Genomic DNA, 25,297 nt, shown 5'->3' with positions numbered 1-25,297 from the left:
ACTTGGAGGTGTGTGGCGTGATAAACATTTGTCTGTGCAGTGGGGGTGTAGAGGCGATGTCGTAGCCGGCCCATGGTTGCCCCACCAGCTTGGGGGCGGTGGAAATATGTCGCGAGTGGGGCGGTCGGGGGGTGGAGGGGGGATGTGGGGCGGTGCCCATCCTGTCTATCTGATGGGAATGTCGGCAGTGGGACCACCATCAGCAGTGCCAGGTGCTGTGCGTCCGTCTCCGTGTTCTCCGCTTGGGGAGGTGTCGCCTGCGGGGTCTCCCGGTGTCTGGTATTCTCTGTGGAAGGAGTGTAGTGTTTCGTCCCAGAGTGCCGCAATGGGAAACTTACGCAACCCTGCTGTTTCTTCATTGTGGAGGGAGATACTTTCCGCTTTTGCCCAGTTGTCCATGGAGGTGCGCCAGTGCTCTGTCATGGGTGGTTCTGCGCGTTTCCAGTGTTTAGTGATTAGTCTCTTGGCCGTGATAAGGCCAAGATCCCAAAAACGGGAGGGCACCTTGTTGTGTTTGGTTCTGTGGTAGAGACCCAATAGGCATGCCTCCCAAGTGTGAGGAATCGGCATCGCCGTGCTCCGCTCTAATATCGGCAATACTGACTGCCAGTATGTTTGGATCTGCGGACACTGCCACAGCACGTGTAGGAGGTCCGCCCCTTCTGTTTAGCATCTCGGGCACCCTGTCGCTGCTCCTGGGAAGTATTGATTGATCCTGTCTGGGGAGAGGTATGCTCTGTGCAATATGTAGAACTCGATCTGCTTGAAACGTGCGTTTCGAGGGATGTTCTTGGGGCTTGCCAGTATCACCGCCCACTCCTTGTCTGTCCAGGCCCTCCCCCTGTCTACCGCCCACTTATCCCGCAGTGGTTGTAGGGTGCGTTGTGTGTGCGATAGCAGTGCTTGGGTCAGCCAGTGCACCACATGTGTGCCATTCCCCATGACGTGAATGCATTGTATCAGTTTGTGTATGGGAGGTTCTTCAGTGGTGTTTCCCCATTTTTGTGTGAACGCTCTGATTATGGAGGCGTGTTGTAAGAACTGTCCCGCCGGTAACCCTGTGTGGGCGGCGAGTGTCGCGAAGGGGATCAGGGCGCCGTCAGCGTATAAGTCTGCCATGGTTTCTATTCCCGAGCGCCTCCAGTGTTCCAGGGCTGTTTCCGTGACCATGGTCGCGGTCTTGGGGGTGCCTAGGAGTGGGAGCGCCGGGGCGTACGGTGTGGTGGATTTGGTAAGCCGTAGGCATCGAGAGAAGCATTTAACGGCCACCGCTACATGTAGTTGGGTGTGCTTCCTGGCGCCTGTCAGCGGGTGGAATAAGGAGTGTATCTGTAATGAGGATAGTGCGTCCACAGCTGTGGCTGTGTCCTCCTGATGTCTGCCTGATAGCCAAGCCACTACCCATTGCAGCTGCGCCGCCAGGTAATAGAGTTCCAGGTTTGGGACCGCTAGTCCTCCATCGCTAATCGGAACATACAATTTCGTCAGCGCTACTCTGGGTCTTCCTGTGTTCCAGATCAAGTCTCTAATCATGGTCTCTAGTTCCCTGAAGGCGCGGACCGGGACGTATAGTGGAATGTTTGCAAAGTAATATAAGAGTCTGGGTAGGACGATCATTTTCGTTAATGTCACTCTGCTCGGCCCATTGATGGGGAGAGTCTTCCAAAAGGCGATTTGGGATCTGATAGATGTTATGGCTCGTGTCAAATTTCCATCTAAGATGTCCGGGGGAGTTCTATAGATATGTATTCCCAGGTATTTGAACGTGGTTTGGTGCCATGGCAACCTCTCACCATTGATCCTGAGCTCAGGGTCTGGGGTGTTAGGCGCAAATGGGTACGCCCCCGACTTGGCCCAGTTGACTTTTAGGCCCGACATGATCTCGAATGTTCGGAAGATGTCCGATAATTCCAGCGGCAGGTGGTCAAGGTCTCTGACGTACAGGAGTAGGTCGTCGGCGTACAGGGATATTATGTGTGTGCCATCCGCTAGCGGGATGCCCCATTGTGTGCCTCTGCTACGCAACATCTCGGCGAGAGGCTCCATCGCCAGCGAGAAAAGCAGTGGGGACAGCGGGCAGCCCTGTCTGGTGCCCCTCCTGACTCTGATGGTATCAGATAACAGTCTGCCCGTGCGTACTCTCACCTCAGGCCTCCTGTACAGTAATCCTACCAACTCGATGTAGTCGTCGCCCAGGTCGAACTTATGCAGCACTGCCAGTAGATAGGGCCATTCCACTGAATCGAACGCTTTTTCGAGGTCTAAAATTAAGCAGCCCGATCTCGGCCAGTTCTGGACCGTGTACTCCTGCACTCGGAACAGCCTCCTAATGTTTTGGGAGGTGCACCTCGTTGGAACAAAGCCGTTCTGGTCTTTATGCACTAGGGTAGGTGCCAAGGCCGCCAGTCTCCGGGCCAGGGTCGACACTAGGATCTTGTAATCTGTGTTCAACAGTGCCAGAGGCCTGTACGAGCCGAGGAGCGTGCCATCTCTGCCCGGCTTGAGGAGAGACACCAATGTTGCCTCATTCATCGACCTGGGCAAGGACGAGTCCTCTAATGCTGCCGAGTATGTTCTGAGTAGTTCCGGGATTAGGATGTCCGAGTAGGATGACCGTTCCTTTTTATGCGGCAACTAGACCGCATCAGAACGCTTCCCCCCATCCAATATGTCCGCTATGTTGCTTCGCCTGCCCGGGACCTGCCGACTCAGCGTCAGTGCTCAGCTGAGGGTGGCCCGGGTAGCGAAGGAAGTGGGGGCGAAGGTGACAAGGCTTAGCGAGTCAAGCTGGGACACCGGGGTACCGGGGAAGAGGATCAAAGTGAGGCGTTACAATGAGGTACAATGCGGGGAGAATCACGCAACAATGGGGGTGAGGGTGCACACAAGTAAAAAGCTTATTAAGTCAAGCTAACGATTAAAGTTTTAAGAGCTTAGTAAATCAAGTGGTTAAAAACACAAAGATATACAAAACAGCAACCTCCCGGCTTCCGCCTCAGGAGGGAAATCAATCACACAGCAGTCTCGGGCTGGATGGAAATTGCTCTTTTTATGCGGCAACTAGACCGCGTCAGAACGCTTCCCCCCCGGTCCAATATGGCCGCTATGTTGCTTCGCCTGCCCGGCACCTGCCGACTCAGCGTCAATGCTCAGCTGAGGGTGGCCCGGGTAGCGAAGGAAGTGGGGGCGAAGGTGACGAGGCTTAGCGAGTCAAGCTGGGACACCGGGGTACCGGGGAAGAGGATCAAAGTGAGGCGGTACAATGAGGTACAATGCGGGGAGAATCACGCAACAATGGGGGTGAGGGTGCACACAAGTAAAAAGCTTATTAATTCAAGCTAACAATTAAAGTTTTAAGAGCTTAGTAAATCAAGCGGTTAAAAACACAAAAATATACAAAACAGCAACCTCCTGGCTTCCGCCTCAGGAGGGAAATCAATCACACAGCAGTCTCGGGCTGGATGGAAATTGCTCTTTTTATGCGGTAACTAGACCGCGTCAGAACGCTTCCCCCGTCCAATATGGCCGCTATGTTGCTTCGCCTGCCCGGGTCCTGCCGAATCCGCGTCAATGCTTAGCTGAGGGTGGCCCGGGTAGCGAAGGAAGTGGGGGCGAAGGTGACCAGGCTTAGCGAGTCAAGCTGGGACACCGGGGTACCGGGGAAGAGGATCAAAGTGAGGCGGTACAATGCGGGGAGAATCACGCAACAATGGGGGTGAGGGTGCACACAAGTAAAAAGCTTATTAATTCAAGCTAACGATTAAAGTTTTAAGAGCTTAGTAAATCAAGTGGTTAAAAACACAAAGATATACAAAACAGCAACCTCCCGGCTTCCGCCTCAGGAGGGAAATCAATCACACAGCAGTCTCGGGCTGGATGGAAATTGCTCTTTTTATGCGGCAACTAGACCGCGTTAGAACGCTTCCCCCCCCGTCCAATATGGCCGCTTTGTTGCTTCGCCTGCCCGGCACCTGCCGACTCAGCGTCAATGCTCAGCTGAGGGTGGCCCGGGTAGCGAAGGAAGTGGGGGCGAAGGTGACGAGGCTTAGCGAGTCAAGCTGGGACACCGGGGTACCGGGGAAGAGGATCAAAGTGAGGCGGTACAATGAGGTACAATGCGGGGAGAATCACGCAACAATGGGGGTGAGGGTGCACACAAGTAAAAAGCTTATTAATTCAAGCTAACGATTAAAGTTTTAAGAGCTTAGTAAATCAAGCGGTTAAAAACACAAAAATATACAAAACAGCAACCTCCCGGCTTCCGCCTCAGGAAGGAAATCAATCACACAGCAGTCTCGGGCTGGATGGAAATTTCTCTTTTTATGCGGCAACTAGACCGCGTCAGAACGCTTCCCCCGTCCAATATGGCCGCTATGTTGCTTCGCCTGCCCGGGACCTGCCGAATCCGCGTCAATGCTTAGCTGAGGGTGGCCCGTGTAGCGAAGGAAGTGGGGGCGAAGGTTACCAGGCTTAGCGAGTCAAGCTGGGACACCGGGGTACCGGGGAAGAGGATCAAAGTGAGGCGGCACAATGAGGTACAATGCGGGGAGAATCACGCAACAATGGGGGTGAGGGTGCACACAAGTAAAAAGCTTATTAATTAAAGCTAACGATTAAAGTTTTAAGAGCTTAATAAATCAAGTGGTTAAAAACACAAAAATATACAAAACAGCAACCTCCCGGCTTCCGCCTCAGGAGGGAAATCAATCACACTGCAGAGTAATGAGGGCTGAAAATCCAAAACCGGTCCTAGGATGCTTGTTTCCAGTCCAGGAAGGACCTGGCCTGGCAGTTCGGGCTGGACTGTTCCCATTGGGCGGAGGGTCAAGACTGATTTGCATATGGCTGGGACCAAACTGGAATGGGATGGTGAGCAAAAAACAATGGATTTAGGCCCAGGTCTCTGTACTGGGGTGAATGTATGACATTGTTCTGCATTCTGTCCATCAATTGTTCTTTTAGCATGTGGACGTATGGCTGAAACTACCAGGGTTATCTGTGATGAACTAACACAAGAACATAACAGTAAATGTCAATTTGTCTTCCTTTCCACTTTTCATCCATATTTTAATTAATTCATTGCAACAAAATGGAGGCTTCAAGATTAAATGGGGCATGTGAAAGATAAACATTGAGGAGATCGCAAGATAAGCAGATTGTTCCAGAATCGTCTGTCGCAATCAGTGTAGGCAGAATATAGAGAAAAAGTATGACTCTACAAAAAATACCTCCACCGCTTCTAGTGTCCAGTATGGTGTCTCCGCCCCCGTAGCCCCCAAAGCCCATGTCCCTACCAACTCCTCTCACAGGACCAGAACAGAGTAGCACCTGCCTTCTAAGCAAACTCGGCCCCAGTTGGGGGCAGCTCAACAATGTTGACCTCAAACTGCCCCATGTCTGCAGAAACAGAACTTGTCTATCCTGATAAAGAACCTATGTAATTTCATAATAAACGTGACTAAGGCCACCGGACGAGTGGTGTGGCTTGAGTAAATAGAGCAGGCTAGCTGTGGATAAAGTGAATGGAATAAAGAGTAATGAGGAGAAACAAACCCACAGAGTAGCATCAAACCAATAGCTAAATCATTGTCTGGTGTCGTGAAACGAATTTGGCATATGTTTTATGGCTTAACCAAGATGTGAGGAGAAGAACTTAAATTCCAAGATTTTGTTTTGTCCCACTTATCGGCTGTCCACAGTTTAGTAGCAAAACCTCACAGTCTATACCTTATTTGCACAAGTGTTAACATTTAACTAGTTTTTAACATAAAAATGTTTAATCTGAATCTTTCAATTTTACTTTTCATAACTCCCAATTCAGGTTGTCAGAAATTTTACGGGCAAATGTGGTTTCCCTTCTACTCTTTCATACCCGCTGAAACAGGTGCCTGTCAATCAAAGTATTCTTTTAAAAAATTTTATGAATATCTGAATCTGTGTACATTTTACACCAAAGGACATCAAGCAAAAGTGAGTTCAATAAACGCACCTCTGTGTCAACAATTACAGGCCTGTTTAACAACCAGAAGAGCTGCGTCTGGCCTTCAAGAGCGTAGGAGACTAAAATAGATACATAACCTTCTCAAAGGATCAGTTTTCTCTGTCGCCCTTTTTACACCTGTTCAACTGTTTGAGAAGAGTGAGCGTGTCCCCAGTTTGGGGTGAAACATTTAACTGTGGGCTGCAGTTGAGCCTTAAAGTGAATACAATTATGTATTCTTATTTTAAAGGCATAACGCTGACTGGGCATTTAATTTATTGTGTGTTAGTCATGCCCCTGTCTTGAGTTTCTAAACGCACAGCATCCTGCAGAATTAAGGCTTGATTTTTCATGCTTGCTATCCCCTAAGAGTCAAAACCCAACAAGGTGATTTTTTGTAATGGAGCGCGCTGGCTGTAGTTACTACTTTTAATAGATATTTTAACCACAGATTCCTTAACCTTAGATTATTACCCAGGTGTATTATAATAATAATAACTCCTATTTATAAAGTGCAAATATATCACCCCCTTAAGGGTTTTAAGGCTCTGGGGGCCATCGGGGAGATTAAATGAGCTAGTGTCCAGAGTCACATGATGCTGAGCTGTCTCCGGCACCCTGGATTAAACCGTGAGCCCCCCAGTTCTGAAGTCAGCCACTCTGGCCGCTGCACCACACCTCTCCCTCAGATGTCACAACTGGATCAGGAAAATCTTGAGCAGCAGCTCTGCATGCCGTCAGGTGGTCGTGTTCAGGTCCACGTTGGCGTCAGCTGCATTGAAAGTGACGTTGCAGTGCGTATAGAGGTGCCACCTCAGCTCACTGATATCAGTTCCTTGTGTTCTGCACCAACAGCGTTGATCTAGACCGCTACTTCGGTCATTTTTTGACTAACTTTACTAAACTTTGTCTACCTTTTTGTACTTTGCTCTGTGTGCTAGGACATCATGTCCCCTGTCCAACCCTCCGGGTTCAATCCATGCGGAGACTGTCAATGGCAGATGTCTGTGTCAGATCCTCACCTGGTTTGTCTCTGGTTCTCATCCAGGGGATACTCATCAGTAGTCATAATCTATGAATAATCCCCGCCCATGTGCGGGATCCCGGAGCATATAGAAAAATACATATGAATATATATGTATATATATATATATATATATGTGAAAACATATATTTGCAGCCTAAAACATTTCCTAACTGGCAAAATTGCCGCAAAATTACATAAATTAGCATACATACAGTAGTACTCTTCCAAACCCTAAGGAAGAAAGAGAGCAGAAAACATTTGTATACAACAATGCTTTATTGCCATAGGAAAAACCTGTAATTGCAGGCATTTGCCAGTAGGCTGCAGTGGAGTATAAAGCAAACAAAGAAAACTGACACCTTGCCTTTAAGGCATTAGAGTAGGGGTACCGTGCCTTTAAGACCTGAAGGCAACCCCCTGCTCCCATGGTGCACCACAGGTGACAGTTGGGTCAGTTCTTTTTTCCGGCTCCTTCTGTGAGGATCCTGGAGCTTGAGCTCTTCAGTTTTCAACTGAAATTGTGTTTTTTGAGAGAATTTTCTCTTATTATTCGACATTTTTTGGTTAAATAAGGCTTCTGATTTATTTTTCTGTGGTAACCCACAAGAATTTCCTGTCAGAATGCCTGCTCTGTTCCGGAAATGTCCTTCTTGTGACAAAAAGATGGCTCTGACTGACCCACATTCTGTGTGTATTGTGTGCCTTCCATCTACACACAATCCTGTTCAGTGCCATCACTGTCAAAAGTTTAAAAGTCGTACTCTTCGCGACAGGGAGAAGATTCGACATCATGCCATGCAGGAGATGGACAAAAGTCACCAGGTGGGCGCTTCCACAGCCCCCAGATCTTCTCCTACAAGCAAGCACGGCCAAAAACGGCGTCATTCCGCTTCTCCTGTCCCCAGGAAGAGGAAGGAAGGTCGAAGAACTCCATCGAGGTCGCCGTCGAAGATGCCAAGATCATCTTCACGACGTCGAAGATCGCCGCTGCAGTCAAGTAAGTCGGCGTCGAGGCGCCATACTTCGGGCTCGAAGTCCATGGCTGCTACCACATCTAAGTCTCCGTCGACGTAGAGGCTTCCGTCGACGTCGAGACACTCTCCGCCGCCCCGGAGGGGATCGGCGTCAAGAGCTAGGACGGCATCCAGGTCGCCGCCGGCTGGCGGGCCGCCGTCGAGAGGGACTGTCAGATCCCATCCTTCGACGTCAAGGAGGTCGACGCCGAGGCGACGTCAGGAAAGGTCGCCATCAACGCGACGTCGAAGAAGGTCATCGTCGACACGACGTCGAGAGTCGTCGTCGATACGACGTCATGGAGCATCTCCATCTGGTCGAGGGAGATCGACGTCAAAGTCTCCGGATCGACGTCAAGGTTCTCAGTCGAGTCCTTCTCGACGTGATAGATCGCCGTCGAGAGCATGCCACTCGACGCCACTAGTCGCCGTCGAGGGATCAAGTGACGGCAGTGGTGGAGTCCCCTGGTTCCGGACCTTCAGGAGGCAAGTCATCATCTCCTCGTTTCAATATCGTGGAAATCTCCCCGGAACCTTCGCCCAGATCTGCGGACAGACCACGCAGCTTGGTGTCTCAGCATCCTCAAGGGGCTCTATCTGGAGGTCGGAGTAGCCCGGGCTCGGGTTACTCCCGTACATATTCTCCGTCTACGGCAAGAACGCCGGTCAGACCGTCTAGATCCCCTCGGAGTCCCAGGATTTCACCCAGGCCAAGATCTCAGATCAGATCACGTTCTCCAGTAGGGCCAAGAACACCTGTCAGACCAAGTTCACCAATCCGGCCAAGACCGAGGTCTCCATCAAGACATCGCTCTAGGTCCAGAGACCGTCACAGCAGGAATCGTGACAGGTCCCATAACAGGCGGCGTACTAGATCTTCCACAAGGTCGTCCTCATCTAGGTCGTCTTACCGAGATTACTCTCCGACCTTCTCATCTACGCCTCCTTCCCGAGTCTCTCCAATTAATGACCTCGCGACTTTCTCCGATGTTCTGAGCAGGGGAGCAAAAAAGCTGAGCATTACGCTGCATACACCAGTGGTTCCCACTTCTGTGATTTTTGATACTCTTCATCATCGCACAGCGCCCAGGCCTCTTCTGCCCCTGGTCCCCGGCCTCCTAGAACCGGCTATGGCTACTTTCCTCACACCAGCAGTGGTGGGATCTGTTCCATCTCGGATAGCCAAAGAGTACAAGGCCCCTGCAGAGGATCCCTTGTTCCTCAGATCTGATCCTCCTGCGGACTCCATTATTGTGGCGGCTGCCATGAAGTCCCATGCAGGCTCTACTTCTTCCTCAGTACCACCTGAAAAAGATAGTAAACTTATGGACTCGTTTGGTAGGAAGGTATGCAACACCTCCTCTTCATTTATGAAGGTGGCTAGCGCCTCTGCCTTGCTTGGAAGGTACGACAGGTCCCTTTGGGACTCCCTGACTCGCTTTACAGACAAGCTCCCCAAGGAAGATCGCCAAGACTTTCTGGAGATTATACAGGAGGGAGGCCTGGTAGCCAATCAAGTTATTAGCGCCGCAGTGGATGCCTCTGACCTTGTGGCCCATGGCTATTCAAATGGTATTTGTTCCTGTCGTTCGGCCTGGCTCCGCCTGACAGGGCTCAAACCAGACGCCCAGAAGATTTTGAATTTGCCATTCAATGGGAAATCTCTGTTTGGTCCACACACGGACGACGAAATGTCCAAAATGAAAGCGGAAATGGACACGGTCAAAGCTCTGGGATTAGAAAAGCGCAAGGAATTCAAGAAACGCTTTCGCCAGGGAGACAGGAGGTCTTTCCAGCAGAGGGTTCACACCCCTCAGTGGCAATCCCAGTCTCAGCAGAAGACGCAGTTCCAGCAGCGTCGTCCTGGCAGAGGAAGAGGTGGCAATAACAAGCAGCAGTCTTCCTCCAAGCAACCTCCTAAGCCCTGAGCCATTGCTTCCTCCACCTCTGTTCGCCACTCCGGTGGGAAGGAGTGTTTCTCATCATCTGAAAGAGTGGAAATCCATTACAAAAGACAGATGGGTGCTGAATATTGTGCAGCATGGTTACTTGCTGAGGTTCAAATCTCCTCCTCCGCAAGTCCTTTTTCAGGCGCGACACCTCCCACGTTTCCAGAGTCAATTGCTACAAGACGAAGTCTCCGTCCTCTTGAAGAAGATGGCCATAGAGGAGGTTCCCTCCATTCACAGAAATCAAGGAGTGTACTCCCGGTATTTCTTGGTTCAAAAACGAGGAACTGCCAAGGAATACAGGCCCATTCTAGATCTTCGAATGCTAAACAAATTCATACGAAAAGAAACGTTCTGCATGCTCGCCCTGCACCAGATCTTCCCGCATCTTCATCAGGGAGACTGGATGTGTGCCATCGACTTGCAGGACGCCTACTTCCACATACCAGTGTCAGTCAAGCATCGGAAGTTCCTAAGGTTTCAGATCGGACGCCGTCACTACCAGTATCGAGTGCTGCCGTTTGGCCTGAAATCTGCACCTCGGACATTCTCCAAGTGCATGGCGGTGGTGGCTGCTTTTCTTTGCAAAAGAAAGATCTTCGTCTATCCATATCTAGACGATTGGCTGTTGAAAAGCTCCACTCCATCGCTGCTTCAAAACCATGGACTCGTTGGGTCTTCAAGTCAATCTGAAAAAGTCAGTTCTCAACCCTTCCCAGCGGATCCACTACCTGGGTGCTTCTCTGGACTCACTACAGGCAAGCGTGTGTCCTTCGGAGGAGAGGTTGTCATCTATGCTCCTGAAGGGTCGCCTTCTTCTGGACAATCAGGCCCCCACAGCCAGACAAGTGTCCTCTCTTCTGGGATCGATGGCCTCGTGCATTTACATCGTGCCCAATGCTCGCCTTCACATGAGGCCTCTGCAACAAGCCCTCGAAGATCAGTGGTCTCAGAGATCGGATCAGTGGGAAGACCGGGTCTTGCTTCCTCAAGAAGCCAGGGACTCGATCAGATGGTGGTTAAAACGATCCAATCTCCTCCGGGGAGTGCCATTCCATCGTCCTCCTCCGCTCCAGTCAATTGTCACGGATGCCTCCCTTCAAGGCTGGGGCGCTCACATGGACCGACTCCAAGTTCAAGGCCTCTGGTCCGAGGTAGAGCAAGGCTACCATATCAACTTCCTGGAGTTTCGAGCAGTTCATCTGGCTCTCAAGTCTCTTTATCCTTCTCTGCGCACCAACTACCTCCAGGTTCAAACGGACAACACAACAACTATGTTCTATTTGAACAAACAGGGAGGCACGAGGTTCAGAGTCTTGTCTCTTGAAGCACAAGCCATCTGGCACTGGCTCCTAGCAAGAGGCCTGTCCATCGTGGCAGTTCATCTACCAGGAATTCAAAACGTCCAAGCAGACTGCCTAAGCAGAATCTTCGTAGAAGCGCACGATTGGGTGCTCAACGAGGAAGTGGCGCAAGAGGTTTTTCGGTGCTGGGGCGTACCGGACGTAGATCTGTTCGCAGACGCGGCCATTGCAAAATGCCCCGTCTTCGCGTCCAGGTTTCCCCAACAGGGATCACTGGGGAATGGTCTTTTGATCAGCTGGTCGCAGACATTACTCTACGCCTTTCCTCCCCTGCCTCTGATCCCGGCGGTGATCCAGAAGTTCTACAGGACCAACACCAGAATGATCCTGATAGCACCAGAGTGGCCACGCCAGTGGTGGTACCCCGATCTTCTACAGATGTCGGAGGTTCCGAACCGGCGCCTACCATGCCGTCCAGACTTGTTGACCAAAGACCAGGGGAAGGTGTTTCACCCCAACCTTCCTCCACTTCGCTTGACGGCATCGTTCCTGAGGTCATCCAGTATGGACATTTAGACCTCCCAGCAGACTGCATGACTATTCTTAAGGAATCAAAACGACCCTCCACTAGGAAGTCCTATGCTTTCAAGTGGAAGAGGTTCTTCTTATGGTGTCATGAGCACTCTCTTGACCCGATACATGGCCAAGAGCAGGTGATTCTTCCATATCTATTGCATTTAGCGAGATCAGGCCTGAAATACCCCTCCATCAGGGTTAATTTAGCTGCAATCACAGCATATAGGAAGTCTCCTAATCAGACATCTTTCTTCCTTATGCCTTCTAGTTAAAGATTTCCTAGAAGGTCTTAAAGTCTTCCCACCGGTGAGGTCCCCCTCCCCTCCCTGGGAGCTTAATATCGTCCTGACTAAGCTGATGAGTGCTCCTTTTGAGCCTATACATAAGGCCTCTTTGCAGCACTTGACCTGGAAAGCTGCTTTTTTAGTGACGATTACCTCTGCCCGTAGGGTCAGCGAAATCCAGGCCTTGTGTTGTAAGGAGCCTTACACAGTTTTTCATGCCAACAGGGTGGTCTTAAGAACGCACCCAAGTTTCCTGCCTAAGGTAGTTTCAGACTTTCATATCAACCAGTCTATTACCTTACCTACCTTTTTTCCTAATCCTTCCACTCCCCCGGAGAGGTCATTACACTCCCTAGATCTCCGGAGGGTCCTGAAGTTCTTCTTGTCAAAAACCCTGCCTCTTAGGAAGTCTGACCGGCTTTTTGTTAATTATGGCAGTACTAATACTGGCCTGCCAGCTTCCAAAAGGTCCATTTCTCGCTGGATTGTCTCCTGTATAGCTTTAGCTTATCAACTAGCTAACAAGACCTTGCAGGGTAAACCACATGCACATTCTACTAGAGGGAAAGCTTCCACTACAGCTCTCCTTCGTAATGTTCCTATTTCTGAAATTTGTAAAGCGGCAACTTGGCGGTCTGTCCATACCTTTACCCGCCATTATTGCCTGGACTCAGATACTCAGGCCGATGCCAGAGTAGGGCAGGCCTCGTTAACGAACTTATTTGCATAAGATGTATTTGCAATATATGTCTTAGTCATTCTGTGAAGTTTTTATACTTCTTGCTCGTCCGCGAGACTTTGGGTATGAGCTTGCTAATCTATTCATAGATTATGACTATTGATGAGTATCCCCTGGATGAGAAGGATTAGTTACTTACCTGTAATCCTAGTTCTCATCCAGGGGTATACTCATCAAAGTCATAAGCTCCCGCCCACCTCCCCGGACAAGCAGAGTTACACAGTTATGAGATGTTTTATTGTGGATCTCCTCAGGTGTTATGCACCTCCAAAAAGAACTGACCCAACTGTCACCTGTGGTGCACCATGGGAGCAGGGGGTTGCCTTCAGGTCTTAAAGCCACGGTACCCCTACTCTAATGCCTTAAAGGCAAGGTGTCAGTTTTCTTTGTTTGCTTTATACTCTACTGCAGCCTACTGGCAAATGCCTGCAATAACAGGTTTTTCCTATGGCAATAAAGCATTGTTGTATACAAATGTTTTCTGCTCTCTTTCTTCCTTAGGGTTTGGAAGAGTACTACTGTATGTATGCTAATTTATGTAATTTTGCGGCAATTTTGCCAGTTAGGAAATGTTTTAGGCTGCAAATATATGTTTTCACATATATATATATATATATATATACATATATATATTTATATGTATTTTTCTTTATGCTCCGGGATCCCGCACATGGGCGGGGATTATTCATAGATTATGACTTTGATGAGTATACCCCTGGATGAGAACTAGGATTACAGGTAAGTAACTAATCCTTCCTGTGGCCATGACACGATCCCAAGGTCGCATCAAGTGCAAGTCGATGCACCCGGAGGTGATAAGAGGGCGGGCGATGAAGGTCCTGGCAGCGCAGCAAAAGAAGGCGCTGCGCCGCTCCCATGAAAGATCACAGGACCGTTCCTGTGGTAGATTGTCTTTCTGCTCCAAGACCTCTTGTCAAAGTCTCATAAGACCTAAACGTCCAAGAAGTTGTCAAAGGCTCTTCAGCTTCTCTTTCTTGACATCATGCTTCCACGCCTAGCTCCTGCCCTCCACCTGCGGATGTGGCGACGGGCCCCGCTCCGCACTACCCAGAGTTTTCTCTGCGCCAGAATGCCAAACACAGCATCCTTGGGCCATCGACTCTCTCTGGAGCTCCTTCTGGGTTACCAGCAGCAGGTTCTCCCTCAACATTAGCTGGGCCCTCTGTATCTGTCTCGGTATCTTGATCGATGCCGCCAAGTGTGCCTCCTTCCACCCAGGCTCTGTCCCTTTCAGTGCCATTCCAGACACCGGCCCTGCGCCGCTCGATGGCGCTGTTCAGGCCTCAACTTATCCTGGACTTTACACTCCTTGACAGGCCCTGCCCTCCTGAAGGGGGCTTGAGTAGGAGTTTGTGGTCCTTTGGAGTACCCTGATGACTAAGACAACTGGTATGAGGAGCTGGGTGATGCTAGAGATCTGGATACCTCCCAAGTCTCTGGCATGATTTCCCCTCAGGCCAGGGTTTTGAGAAAGGTGTATATTTTGCCATCATGAAGTGCAGGGAAGCAGAGGTTGATCTCCATCTGTTGAGGTCAAGACCAAAGTCTTCACGGAGGTGTTGTGGGCTTGTCTGAACCCACGATCCCCTTAAATAAAGCCCTCAGTAACGTGCTCATGGGGGCTTGGGTGAAACCTTGCACAGGGGCTACTGTGCACTGACCGATTACCCATTGACTCCGTCCTTCCCGAGAGACGCAGCCTTATTTTCCCAGGACCCCTCGAGAGCCTGATGGTGCAGGCCTCAACTGCGAATGTTACGCCAAGTACTTTTCCTACCACAACACCTGATAGGGAATCCAAGAGGCTGGATACCTTTAGGAAACACATCTTTTCTTTCACCAGCATTGCCATATGGATGCTGAACACCGCATACCTCTAGGACAGATATTCCCACACATTGTAGGATTCGGTTGCACAGGTGCTTCCCAGGCTGCCCGAGGAAGGCCTTTCCATCTTTTTTTTTTTTGCAGAGTTTTATCTACAAATCGTATTTGGTGGACGGCAGTGATGTAGCAAAGTTCACCATTCTGTGCAGACTGGACACCACAGAGTACCTGGGTAGAGCCATGGCTTCTACAGTGGCTCTGCGCCGCCATGCATGTTATAGTCCAGTGGGATCTAGAGTGATGTCTATTCTTCCCTGATTGACTTGCCCTTTGCTGGCTCCACCTATACAGTGACAAGACTGATGCGGCACTTGAGCACTTTCATAAGAGCAGAGTCATTTCCAGATGCCTTAGCATTACTCTCTTGACTTGGCTGCAACAACAGTCCTTTCACCCTATCTGTGGACGTGGAATGGGCATCGCTGGGCATGTGCAGTATTAGCCATGCCAGTCCCTTTGAGGACAGGTATGCAGTGCTCAAAAAGGACAGAGGAGCCAGTCTTGGCATGCTGCCATGTCCCCTGCGGTTGCTGTGCCCTCCATCCAGCACAGCCATTCTGTTGGCAGAATCAGGCACCACCTGCCCCAATAGTTGGCAATTACATCAGACAAATGATTGCTTCCGATCGCGCCGACAAATGTTGCTTCAGATTGTGCAGAAGGGGTACACCCTACCATTTATGTTTACACCTTAGCTTCGCCCACCATCCCAGGTACGGCTGACTGAGGACCATCTCTCCTTGCTCGGTCAGAAAGTGTAGGAAAGGGTGCCTGCACTAGCAGTAGAGCATGGTGGTTGTTCCCGCTACTTTCTGGTACCAAAAGAAAATTTAGGCCTCCGCCCTATTCTATATCTGTGCCCTTTCAACACTTTCCCAAAAAAAGAGATTTCAACATGCTTTCGTTGGCTCAGGTTCTGTCTGCACTGGATCCTGGAGACCGGATGGTAGCGATGGACCTGCAGAATGAGTCTTTCCACATCCCTGTCCTGCCCTCTCTCAGGATTTGCCTGCAATTCACTGTGGGCCACTAGCCTTTCCAATTTGCTGTGCTCCCCTTTAGCCTCACCAGGGCCCTTTGGGTGTTCACAAAAGTGATGGGTGTAGTTACAGCCCATCTGCAGAGGATAGGGCTGCTAGTCTTCCCCCAACCTCGATGACTGGCCGCTAAAGGCTGGTTTGACCCAGGTTGTCGCCCACCTCCAGACTACGGCTAGCCTTTTGCATTCGCTGAGTTTCAACTTGCCAAAGTCACACCTGAATCCCTTTCAGATGCTCTGTTTCATCTGAGCCATTCTGAAAAGCGTGCAGTTCCTGCGCCTGTTCTCCGGAGCAGCAAATCCGGGATATTCAGGCTATGATTCCAATGTTTTGGCCTCTATCCTGGATTTTGATGGGACTAAGTCTGAGGCTGCTGGGTCTCATTGCCTCCTACAGCCACCTGGTTCAACACACCCGATTGGCTCTGCAATGGGACCTTAATGACCTATGGGCACAGCATCAGGGGAATCTTTCTGACCTTGTCGGGATATCAGAGGGAACTGCAAAAGATCTGCAGTGGCGGATGATGAACTGCGATTGGCTCAACAGCAGACCCCTCTCCCTTCCCCACCCAGAGCACAAAGTGGTGACAGTTGAGTCACTCCTCAGTTGCAGCTGCCATCTGGGAGAGGTGGCGATCAGAGGACTCTGGTCTCCGGCGGACTCACAGCTCCGCATCAGAAGGTGCCCTAATGGCTAGAGCGGTCGACCCCAAAGCTGGGTAACCGGGTACGAGTTTCGCGAGAGACTCTCACCATCCTGTGAATCTGGGCAAATCACTTACTTTCCCTGTGCCTAACAAAAATGTATGTGTCCGTCTGTAACGAAAATGGGGCTAGTTTGCGCTGTATAAAACTCCACACAAAAAAAGTGTCGCAGTTGAAAGCTATCTGCTTGGCATTGAAAGCCTTCCATCCATCAAATTAAGTCCTGTTCAGGTGTTCACTGACACCTCCACCATTTAGTATGTCAACAAACCGAGTGGGTGGGTCGTGGACCCTGTGCCCGGAGGCTCTGCTCCTCTGGACTTGGCTGGAACGTCAGGACATTTTAATGGTCATACAACACCTGGCGGAATCTCTGAATGCACGGGCAGACTGGTCAATGCCTCACGGATTACAAAGGTAGTCTAGATCCAGAGCTGGTGCAAGGTCTTTTCCGAGAATGGGGAAAACCTTGGCTCAATCTATTCGCTAACACAGACAATGAACTAAGCCTGCACTTGTGCACACTGGGGTTTCCAAACCGTCTGTTGCTCGGCGACAAATTCCACTTAGAGTGGAACTCCGGACTCTTGTATGCCTTTTTGCTGATATCTTTCCTGCTCTGATTTCTCAAGATGATCGAGACCAACTGGGCCAAGTCTCCACCGTCATGTATGCAGATTGAGCAAGAGGAGTTGAGACTTTTTGATATCTCTACCGAACTTTGTGATGTCATCTTGGCAGCCAGATGTCTTTCCACTAAATCTGCTGTTGGGATAAGTTTGTGACTTGGTGTTCCTTATGCCATGTGAACCCGTTTTCTGCACCTCTTGCAGAGGTTGTGGTATTTGTTCTTTCTTTAGCCTGACATGGTCTTGCTCTGGGAACTGTTATAGGTTATATGTCCGCCATTTAGGCTTTCATGCAGCTGCTGGATCAAAGCTACCTGTTTGTCACCTATGACTCTGTTATTGAAAGGTTCAAAACATTAGTTCCAGCCCACTCTTTTTGTGATGCCTCAATGGAGACCTTATTTTCTTATTTTTCTCATGTGTTCGCCATTTGAGCCCTGCATAGAGGTCCTTTGCGTCTCTTGACTCAGAAAAACAGTGTTCCTGGTTGCCATTACCTTGGCCAGGAGGGTCATAGAGTTTCAGACTTTGCCAACTTCTTTCCAGAAAAACTGATGCTAGGTACACGCGCCTCTTTTCTTTCGAAGGTGGTCACCCCTTTTCACATTGGCCAGACCATTACTCTGCTGGTGTTCTATATGCCACCTCATCCGCAGAAGAAGTAGAAGCAGCTCGATCATTTGGACCCAAAATAAAGCACTATAATTCTTTATTTATTACACCAAAGAGCATCGGGTGGACAATGAGCTCCTCTTTGCATTCACAGGAATAAAGGCCAGAGCTGTGGATAGTACTCTGCATAAACATCTGCTAGGCACCGGCGAAGAAACAACCCCCCCAAGCCTTGCAGGCTCATTCCACCAGGGCCATACTCACTACTACTGTGTTAGCATGCGGGGTGTCTGTCATGGACATCTGGCGCATGGACGTACCTCCGTACTTTTATGAAGCACTACTGCTTGGACAGTCATGTCCGTCGTGATGATGATTTTGGCCGTTCAGTCCTCCATGACTTTTGTCTAAGCTTCTTTGCAGACCCAGTTCAAGATAGTTATGGTTGGGTATCTATTTTAAGGTAAGGAATCTGCGATTAGAAGTCTCTATCAGAAGAACAAGTTACTTACCTTCGGTAACGCTCTTTCTGGTGGATACTCTGTGACTGCAGATTCTCCACTGCCCCCTACCCCCCTCCACCCTGTTCTGTGAAATGGTCTGCTTTACACTCTTAAAATGTCCCAACCTGGAAATCTGTACATTGGTATCTCTGATTATTGATGGGCTTGTCAATAAAGAAACTGATGTCCACGCGCAGGGGTAGTGTTTTAATGTGGCTCTATTTGTCACTTCTGGGGTGGAACAAAGTCTGAGTGGAGTTGCACAATGCCAACTACCGACATGAGGGAGCAATGCTGCTCAAATCTCTTCTGGATCCTGTCCAGAGCATGAGGATATTCTAAAGATGTGAATTCTGCAGTTAGAGTACCCACCAGAAAGAGCGATACCGAAGGTAAGTAACTTGCTGTTTTGACCTATCCAGATGTCAGTTGATAACCTGTCAAATCATGAAATATGCAAATTCTAGACTACTTATGTTACAAATAAATTACTCATTCAAATAGCGCTCGTTTTCCTGCTGTCTAGTTGATTGGGCAGGCCTTTCTATATTGATCTGCATCTAATGCACTAGGAGCCGAATACACTCATGTATGTGTGGTTTGTTTGTGTTCTAGATTTTTAGTCCATCGATACTCTATTCTCCAGCAACACGCAGAGGCAAATGGAACAGACTCTCTGGACACGAGTATTGTTGATGTAAATAAACGGACTGGTTACCACGACGACTCAGATGAGGTACACTAAACCCATCCATGTATGATGAGGGCTCAGTGTTTGGTTTATTTGAGGATGTTTCTGCCACTGTTTTGTGCCTTAAGAGGGCTAATAGGCCATCTTTCATTGAAGAGAATATATAAAACCTGTCTTCGTCGTGGAGTTGGTTTAGCACCTTCAGCACAAGGTTATAAACACTACTCTTGCCCCATTTGTAGTAATTGACAAGTTGCGTCGTGGGAGGGCAATGCTAGCAGGAAGTTCAGCAGTAACATTAAATGACAGCTTAGTGTGCTTGGGATGCATGACGAGTGAGTTCACAATCTTGTTGCATGGGTTGGTAGGGTAGTGTGTCTGTGCATGAATTTGTATTTAGTAGTGTGGGACAATTAAAGATGAGAAATGTAGGGTCTGATAGTCTGATCCTGAGTGCGCTTTCAGCTTGCACCACCCCCCCTTTTCCTGTCCAAAGATTGAATGGTGATTAGTTCATCACTCACAGCTACTTTTTCTTTCTCTCTCTCGCCCTCTCTGCTGTCCCACAGGACCTCCTTGAATAGCATTGTCTGGAAGCTTGCAAGACCTGAAGACTACTCCGGTGGACACAACTTGGAAGCAAATGGAGCATTGCAGTCCAATATTTTTTTATTTTAAACCTCTGAAATTAAATGCTTATCTAATCCAGTGCCCTTCGTTTTTGAGGGACATTAAATGGGAACCTGTTTCTCCCGCGGACATGCCTTCTAGCTTAGCTGCCCCTGGCAGCAGAAGAACAGGCGTAGGTGAAGGGGGAAGTACTTGGAGTGTGTGATTCAAGTACCACCTCCAGATTAAAAAACCGAGTCATCTAGAAACACTTGAAAGAAAGTAAGGTGACTCACTAATGAGGAGGCAAGCATCTGTGGGACTTGGCCGTACAGAGAGGGAAATATTGGAGTTTTACTTTTTGATATTTAATGTTTTCTTAACTTACTTACATTCATTTTATGAATTCATGAATGAAATTGAAGCAAGGAAAATGGTAGAGTTGAAATGATGGTGATGTAGAGGGACTTGTGACATTGATGCTGCTTTAATACCCCAGACCTGCAGTGGCCCTTCAGACTGAGCTCTGTAGTATTCATGACTGCGTTATTCAGACACTGAGCAATTGAGCAGCATTTGTTGCTCGATAGTCTCTTGATGTCCTCAGAGTGCCTCCACGTAGACTTGTATGGTAGGCTCAGACACTGAGCCCCCATTATAAGTTTACTCAAGTCCACCTAATAGTCAGTAATGATCTTCATGTTTCTTGCAGTTGGAAGTTATGATCTGTATGGTTATGATACACAGCAGCTTTTATCAACTGATGAAGAGGGAATGTTAGGTCTGTGTGTTAGGTGAGTGGGTGTGTGAGAGAGCGAGAGAAAGCTTTGGGGTATTAATTGGTATGTGGTGATTTGAAGGTTTGCCAATACAATGCTGTTTTTCTTTTTCTTCTACACTTAGTAGCCATATTTATTTAATGTTCAATCACTTAAGAAAACGAAGTCTATCCAAAATTACCTGTTTTTTGGGGGGGGGAGGGGATGGAATGGGGTTTGAAGGTTTAATATGAGATACTGATACAAATAAAACACCTTCTGAAACATGCTGATTAATGGGAAAGATTTAATTTGATTTTCATGGTATCTGTGGTATGTAACTCCCCTCACATAAGTGGTAAGAATGTTTCTGGGTGTAGGGAGCACCCTAACTGACCAAAGTGGGACAGCAAACTATTTATAAACAAAACAATATGGGTTGAGAAATTGAGGCAATACGCATGAATTATAAAAGCTATGGTAATGATACACTGTTAAGAAATAGATCCATAGATTGGTACGCAGTTAAGAAATAGATCCATAGATTGGTACGCAATGCAAATAAGCTGTGTGGGATTTGAAGAGTGATTATTCTGCAGTTACATAAGACACTATGCATTAGTAGAACTTTCAGCCTTATAGCAGCTGTCTTCTTTGCCTTTGAACATTACCCTGTTTTCACCAGGTTCTCTTGATTATTGAAATGAGAAGTGCATGGACAGTTACTTAATGTTACTACTGACCATGGAAGAGTACCTGGAAAGCAGTAAGCAGTGATTCGGTCACCTGTACTGCCCAAATAGATCGACCAATTAAGGTAAACAAAATGGCTACAAACGGAAAGGTGGATGTTGAACTTGACATGGAGAACTAATACATAAATTGGATCCTCCCTACGTACGATCTTGCCAGTTCACCTCTGTGGTTGAGTTATGCAGGTCTCTTCGCCTGACTCTCTGTGTGTAGGTATTTAATTCTGTATGTCCCCCTGCCGGTCTCTTTTGGTCTTACTGTGTAGGTACTGTGTGCCTTAGTTCACAACAGATTTTTTTATAGCCGTATTCAGTCATGGAGGTCTCAACCTACCTCCTCATTTGACTATATCAGGATCGGTCTTTGTTCCTGTAGATCTGTCCTCTCACCTGTTTATCCATAATATTTTAATCTGGATAGAATCCATTTCCTTACTACTTATTGCAAACTCCAGCTTACTACCATCTTGTTGCCTTTTTTCTTATTGTTACTTCATAGGACCTGCCTGGTTCAGTTAATAGACTGACCTACTTTCAATTGTTTTATTTATGACGTGCAATATTCCCAACTATTGGAGCTTCAAGAGTTACAACGGTACAATCTCACGACTTAGAATAATAATTAAAATCAGTTAAACAATTAGCATATAATCCATAACATTTGTCCTTAATAGTTGAGGTGGAAGACCCTACATACAACCTATGTGCCAATTTTCAGAGATGGTAAGGAGGTTTTTTGTTTAAATAATGTTCTTCAGTGGCTCTAAAAAAGTGTCTTTTGTGGATTCTGTTGCACTAAAGCTTTTTTCCTTCATTCTCAAAGTGTTTTCACTTCTTAGCGAGTGTGAGTTGAGTAGCATCAGTTTATGTGAAGAGCATTTGCCTAACTCTTGTCCCTTCGGGAATATTTATATCATCCTTTTGTGTAGAATTTTTACCTGTCTTCACCCATTGGAAGACACAATGTAATGCCCCCTATATGCTCTGTGGTGGAACAAGACTGAATATTCTTTATCAACCCCGAAAGTTCAATGTGGGTTTTGTTACAGATATGAGAATCTTATCACAAGCATGAACTGTGCTTGAGGTCCCCAGCCACTTGGGAGCAGGATTTGAGATAGTTAAATTTCTGAGGTGCTGAATATTTTATAAAAGCTACAGACCTCCTCTTCCTCTTCCCCCTCCCTTTTTCTTCCCACCTATGAAGGGTCTTTAGACACCAAACTGATGTTCATGAGCACTTTTAGTTTTCAGGACACATTTTGTTAACTAACCGCTTAACATCTTCATTAATACATGTTTTCAATTCAAGTCATATTGAATTTCACATCAGAGAATCTGCTTTTGATGGTTTTAGTTCTAATGAAATACCTTTGGTTTTTACTTTTCCTCATCCAGTTCAGGTGATCTGTGCTTTATTTCTCCTGGCTTGCTCAATAAAATTGGCACTGGTGGATTGACCAATGCCAAATTGCCAGTTTTCTAAGTTGGTGTAGGTGAAATACAAATGCAAGTATTTAGTGACAGAAATATGTTGAACTAAAACAGACTTTAAAATGTAGATGGAAAGGTAAAAGCTGCCTCTGTGTAATTAAAACAACCCTTATGTTATGATTTTACTTTCTTCTGAAGATGGTTTTTTGTCTTCCACTTCTGCGTCTGAATTTGTAGATGCCTTACTCAGCCAAATGAACAATTTTAATTGATTGCTTTCAAACAAGATGTTACCTGGCCTCTGAAGCTGGTGGCCTCTGCCCCAAAACCTTTAAGCTAGATGCATTTTGAAATTTAACCTTTTAAGTAACAGTTGTGCTGTCTCAACTAACTTCAATGCTTGGTCTCAAGTTGCGTCTTAGGCTTTGCAAACCTGTAGATTATCTTTCTCTGTAATTCATTTTGAAGAAAAGTATGCTGCTCATTGCCACTTTTTTATGGTGGCAGTGAAAGTCTCAACACAGAGATTATTTGACACTAGCACCTCCCCTCACATACCTGTGGATTGAACAGTCCAAAGAGGATCATACCCAGCTCAGCAGACATAACCAACCCTTTCATACAAGTGCTGGATAACTACAGATCTCCTTATACTCCTTATAAGATAGTTCCTTTCTTAACCAATTCAGTCACATAAGTCTGTACTCGATCCTAAGGAAAAGGAAAGTTGAGAGGTTCAGCATTTTTTTTTTTTTGGAAGCAGTAGACTCTTTCATATTTTGAAAGTCCGTCCTATTCCTCTGTAGCACTTCTGATGCAGAACACTTTACCTGAGGCCACTATGGAGATCTTTCTTACTTCATTAATCCTCTACAATTTTCTGTTTGTGGCCAGAGAGAATGCACTGATCCTAAAGTTAATCGCCTGTCTATGCTGAAGGACATCCTTTGGTGAATGTGTTACTATATCTCCAGCAAGATGTTTAACCTTGTCACTACAGCGTTCCCCTATGTCTGTTCATAAGGGCACCGGATCAGTTGAATTGCTTTTGAGAGTTAGGGTTATTGAATGTTGCTAATGGTTCTTTAGCTTTGAGAACTTGAACTAAGCATATATGTTTCCTGAGATTATGAACATGGTTGCAAAGTCATACCTGTTTGTTATAAATTAATTTTTATATCCTCCCTCTTCAAAAGCAGAAAGGCAGGATTCTTGTGCAGGTCCTTTATCGATAAACTTAAGAGGCCTAAATAAAAAAATGATTTCCAAAGTCTTAAGCTTTTACAAATGTTTTCAGTAATCCTTCTGCACTAGTGGAGTTTAATTCTAAGCACAATCTACTGAAAGCTTGATGCAAAACTGTTGACCATGGCATTTCACCTCATTTCCTTGGTACAATAAAAAGCATTGCTTTTGATTACTGTAATGGCTCCACCCAGTGGCCTCTCAGGAGGTTTGCACTCTGCTGCTGTGGAGGTCACTTGTCTACATTCGGCAAATGCTGGTACTACAGAGGATGGAAACAGTGGGTGCACTTTTGTACAGTATGTTTAGATGGCCAGGTATTTGTACATAAAAATTAAATGGTAAATAGCATTGTTGCACTTAATTCAGTATATCCTTTCCTTCTCTCCCAACCTAAAATCCTTTCCTTCTCTTGTCCCTTACTGAGGGACAAACACCTGTTCCATCATGCCCCTCCAGAGTAGGCCAATCTCAAATAGCAGTGGTGAGAGAACAGATTACCGTGGCTCACCCACCACTGCAAATGAATTAGTACTTCCTCTGTGGGTGTGCACCTTAAGGTGAAGGACTTGTCTGTGCGATGTCTGTAAATGGGGTATCTGCTCATTCATGGTATAAAATGTAGCAAATATTGCATACGAGAGGGTGTGTGAATCACAATGTAATTGTGGGTTGGATGTCATGGGTCCTTGTCAACACGCACATTCTGCACTCATGTATGCCGTTCTTTAGTTAGTTGTGTTGCAGCTGTAAAGGAGGCAATGTTGACATGTTGTGAAGAAAGTCTTTATAAAAGCAGTCACTCTCATGTCAAACACTATTTCACCATCAAATGAAAGCTGCTTTAGGGATCCCTGTCTGTAGCCATGTAAGAGCAGCTGTTTTGGGAATTTGCTCTGTGTGGATGTAGCACAAGTGTTGGGGTCGAAGGATAGGTTTTTGGGGATTTTACCTGTGACAGACAAGGAGTTCTCTGAGAAAGCAGCTTTGGTTTAGGCAGGAGTGACTTCGACCCATCTCAGTTGAGCCATAGGAAGAGATTGGTCCTAATAATTTGTTATTATACCCCCGGCAAGAACCTTGTTTGGGTGTGTGTCAAAAGCATCTCACTGTCTCCCGAAAGCTACAAGCTGAAACTGATATTTACCATAAAATGATATCAGTTTGTAAATAATCCTGGATCTTGTGTGAAAAAAAGAAGTGTAATAACTTTGTACCATTACTATTTTCTGTATATTTGCAATATTTGATTTACAATAAACATAATTAACTTTTTGTGTTGTGCTAGTTTTAATTTTTTGTTGAAAATTCTCTTGTTAAATATGTCCCAGTGAAGTGGAGTGAAGGACACATTAATAAGCGCTGGCATTGATGGTGAAACATGCAAGTCGAAGTATGATCTCAGTGGAAGAGGGAAATAACAGAAATGTGAGGTTAAACATAATACAGAAAGAGAGTCTGTATTGCTCATCAGCTCTCCTCTTGGCACTGAACAGAACAATTTCTCAGGGATAGCAACAATTATTTGTAGTAAGGG

General features: G+C 47.1%; 1 protein-coding gene across 1 annotated transcript in view; it reads left to right on the top strand.

Moving 5' to 3' along the window:
* Positions 1–25,035, top strand: part of SORT1 (sortilin 1) — a 666,378-nt gene extending 641,343 nt beyond the window's left edge. Inside the window, exons 19-20 of the mRNA XM_078644756.1 lie at positions 18,887–19,007; positions 19,532–25,035. Coding sequence (XP_078500882.1) covers positions 18,887–19,007; positions 19,532–19,546 — 136 coding nt within the window. The 3' untranslated portion in view covers positions 19,547–25,035. The remainder of the gene's footprint in view (positions 1–18,886; positions 19,008–19,531) is intronic.
* The last annotated feature ends 262 nt before the right edge of the window (positions 25,036–25,297 follow it).

The sequence above is a fragment of the Lissotriton helveticus genome, chromosome 5_1 (genome assembly GCF_964261635.1).
Source record: "Lissotriton helveticus chromosome 5_1, aLisHel1.1, whole genome shotgun sequence".
Lineage (NCBI taxonomy): Eukaryota > Metazoa > Chordata > Amphibia > Caudata > Salamandridae > Lissotriton > Lissotriton helveticus.
The sequence above is the reverse complement of the archived record's forward strand: the minus strand, read 5'-3'. Positions and strand labels throughout refer to the sequence as shown.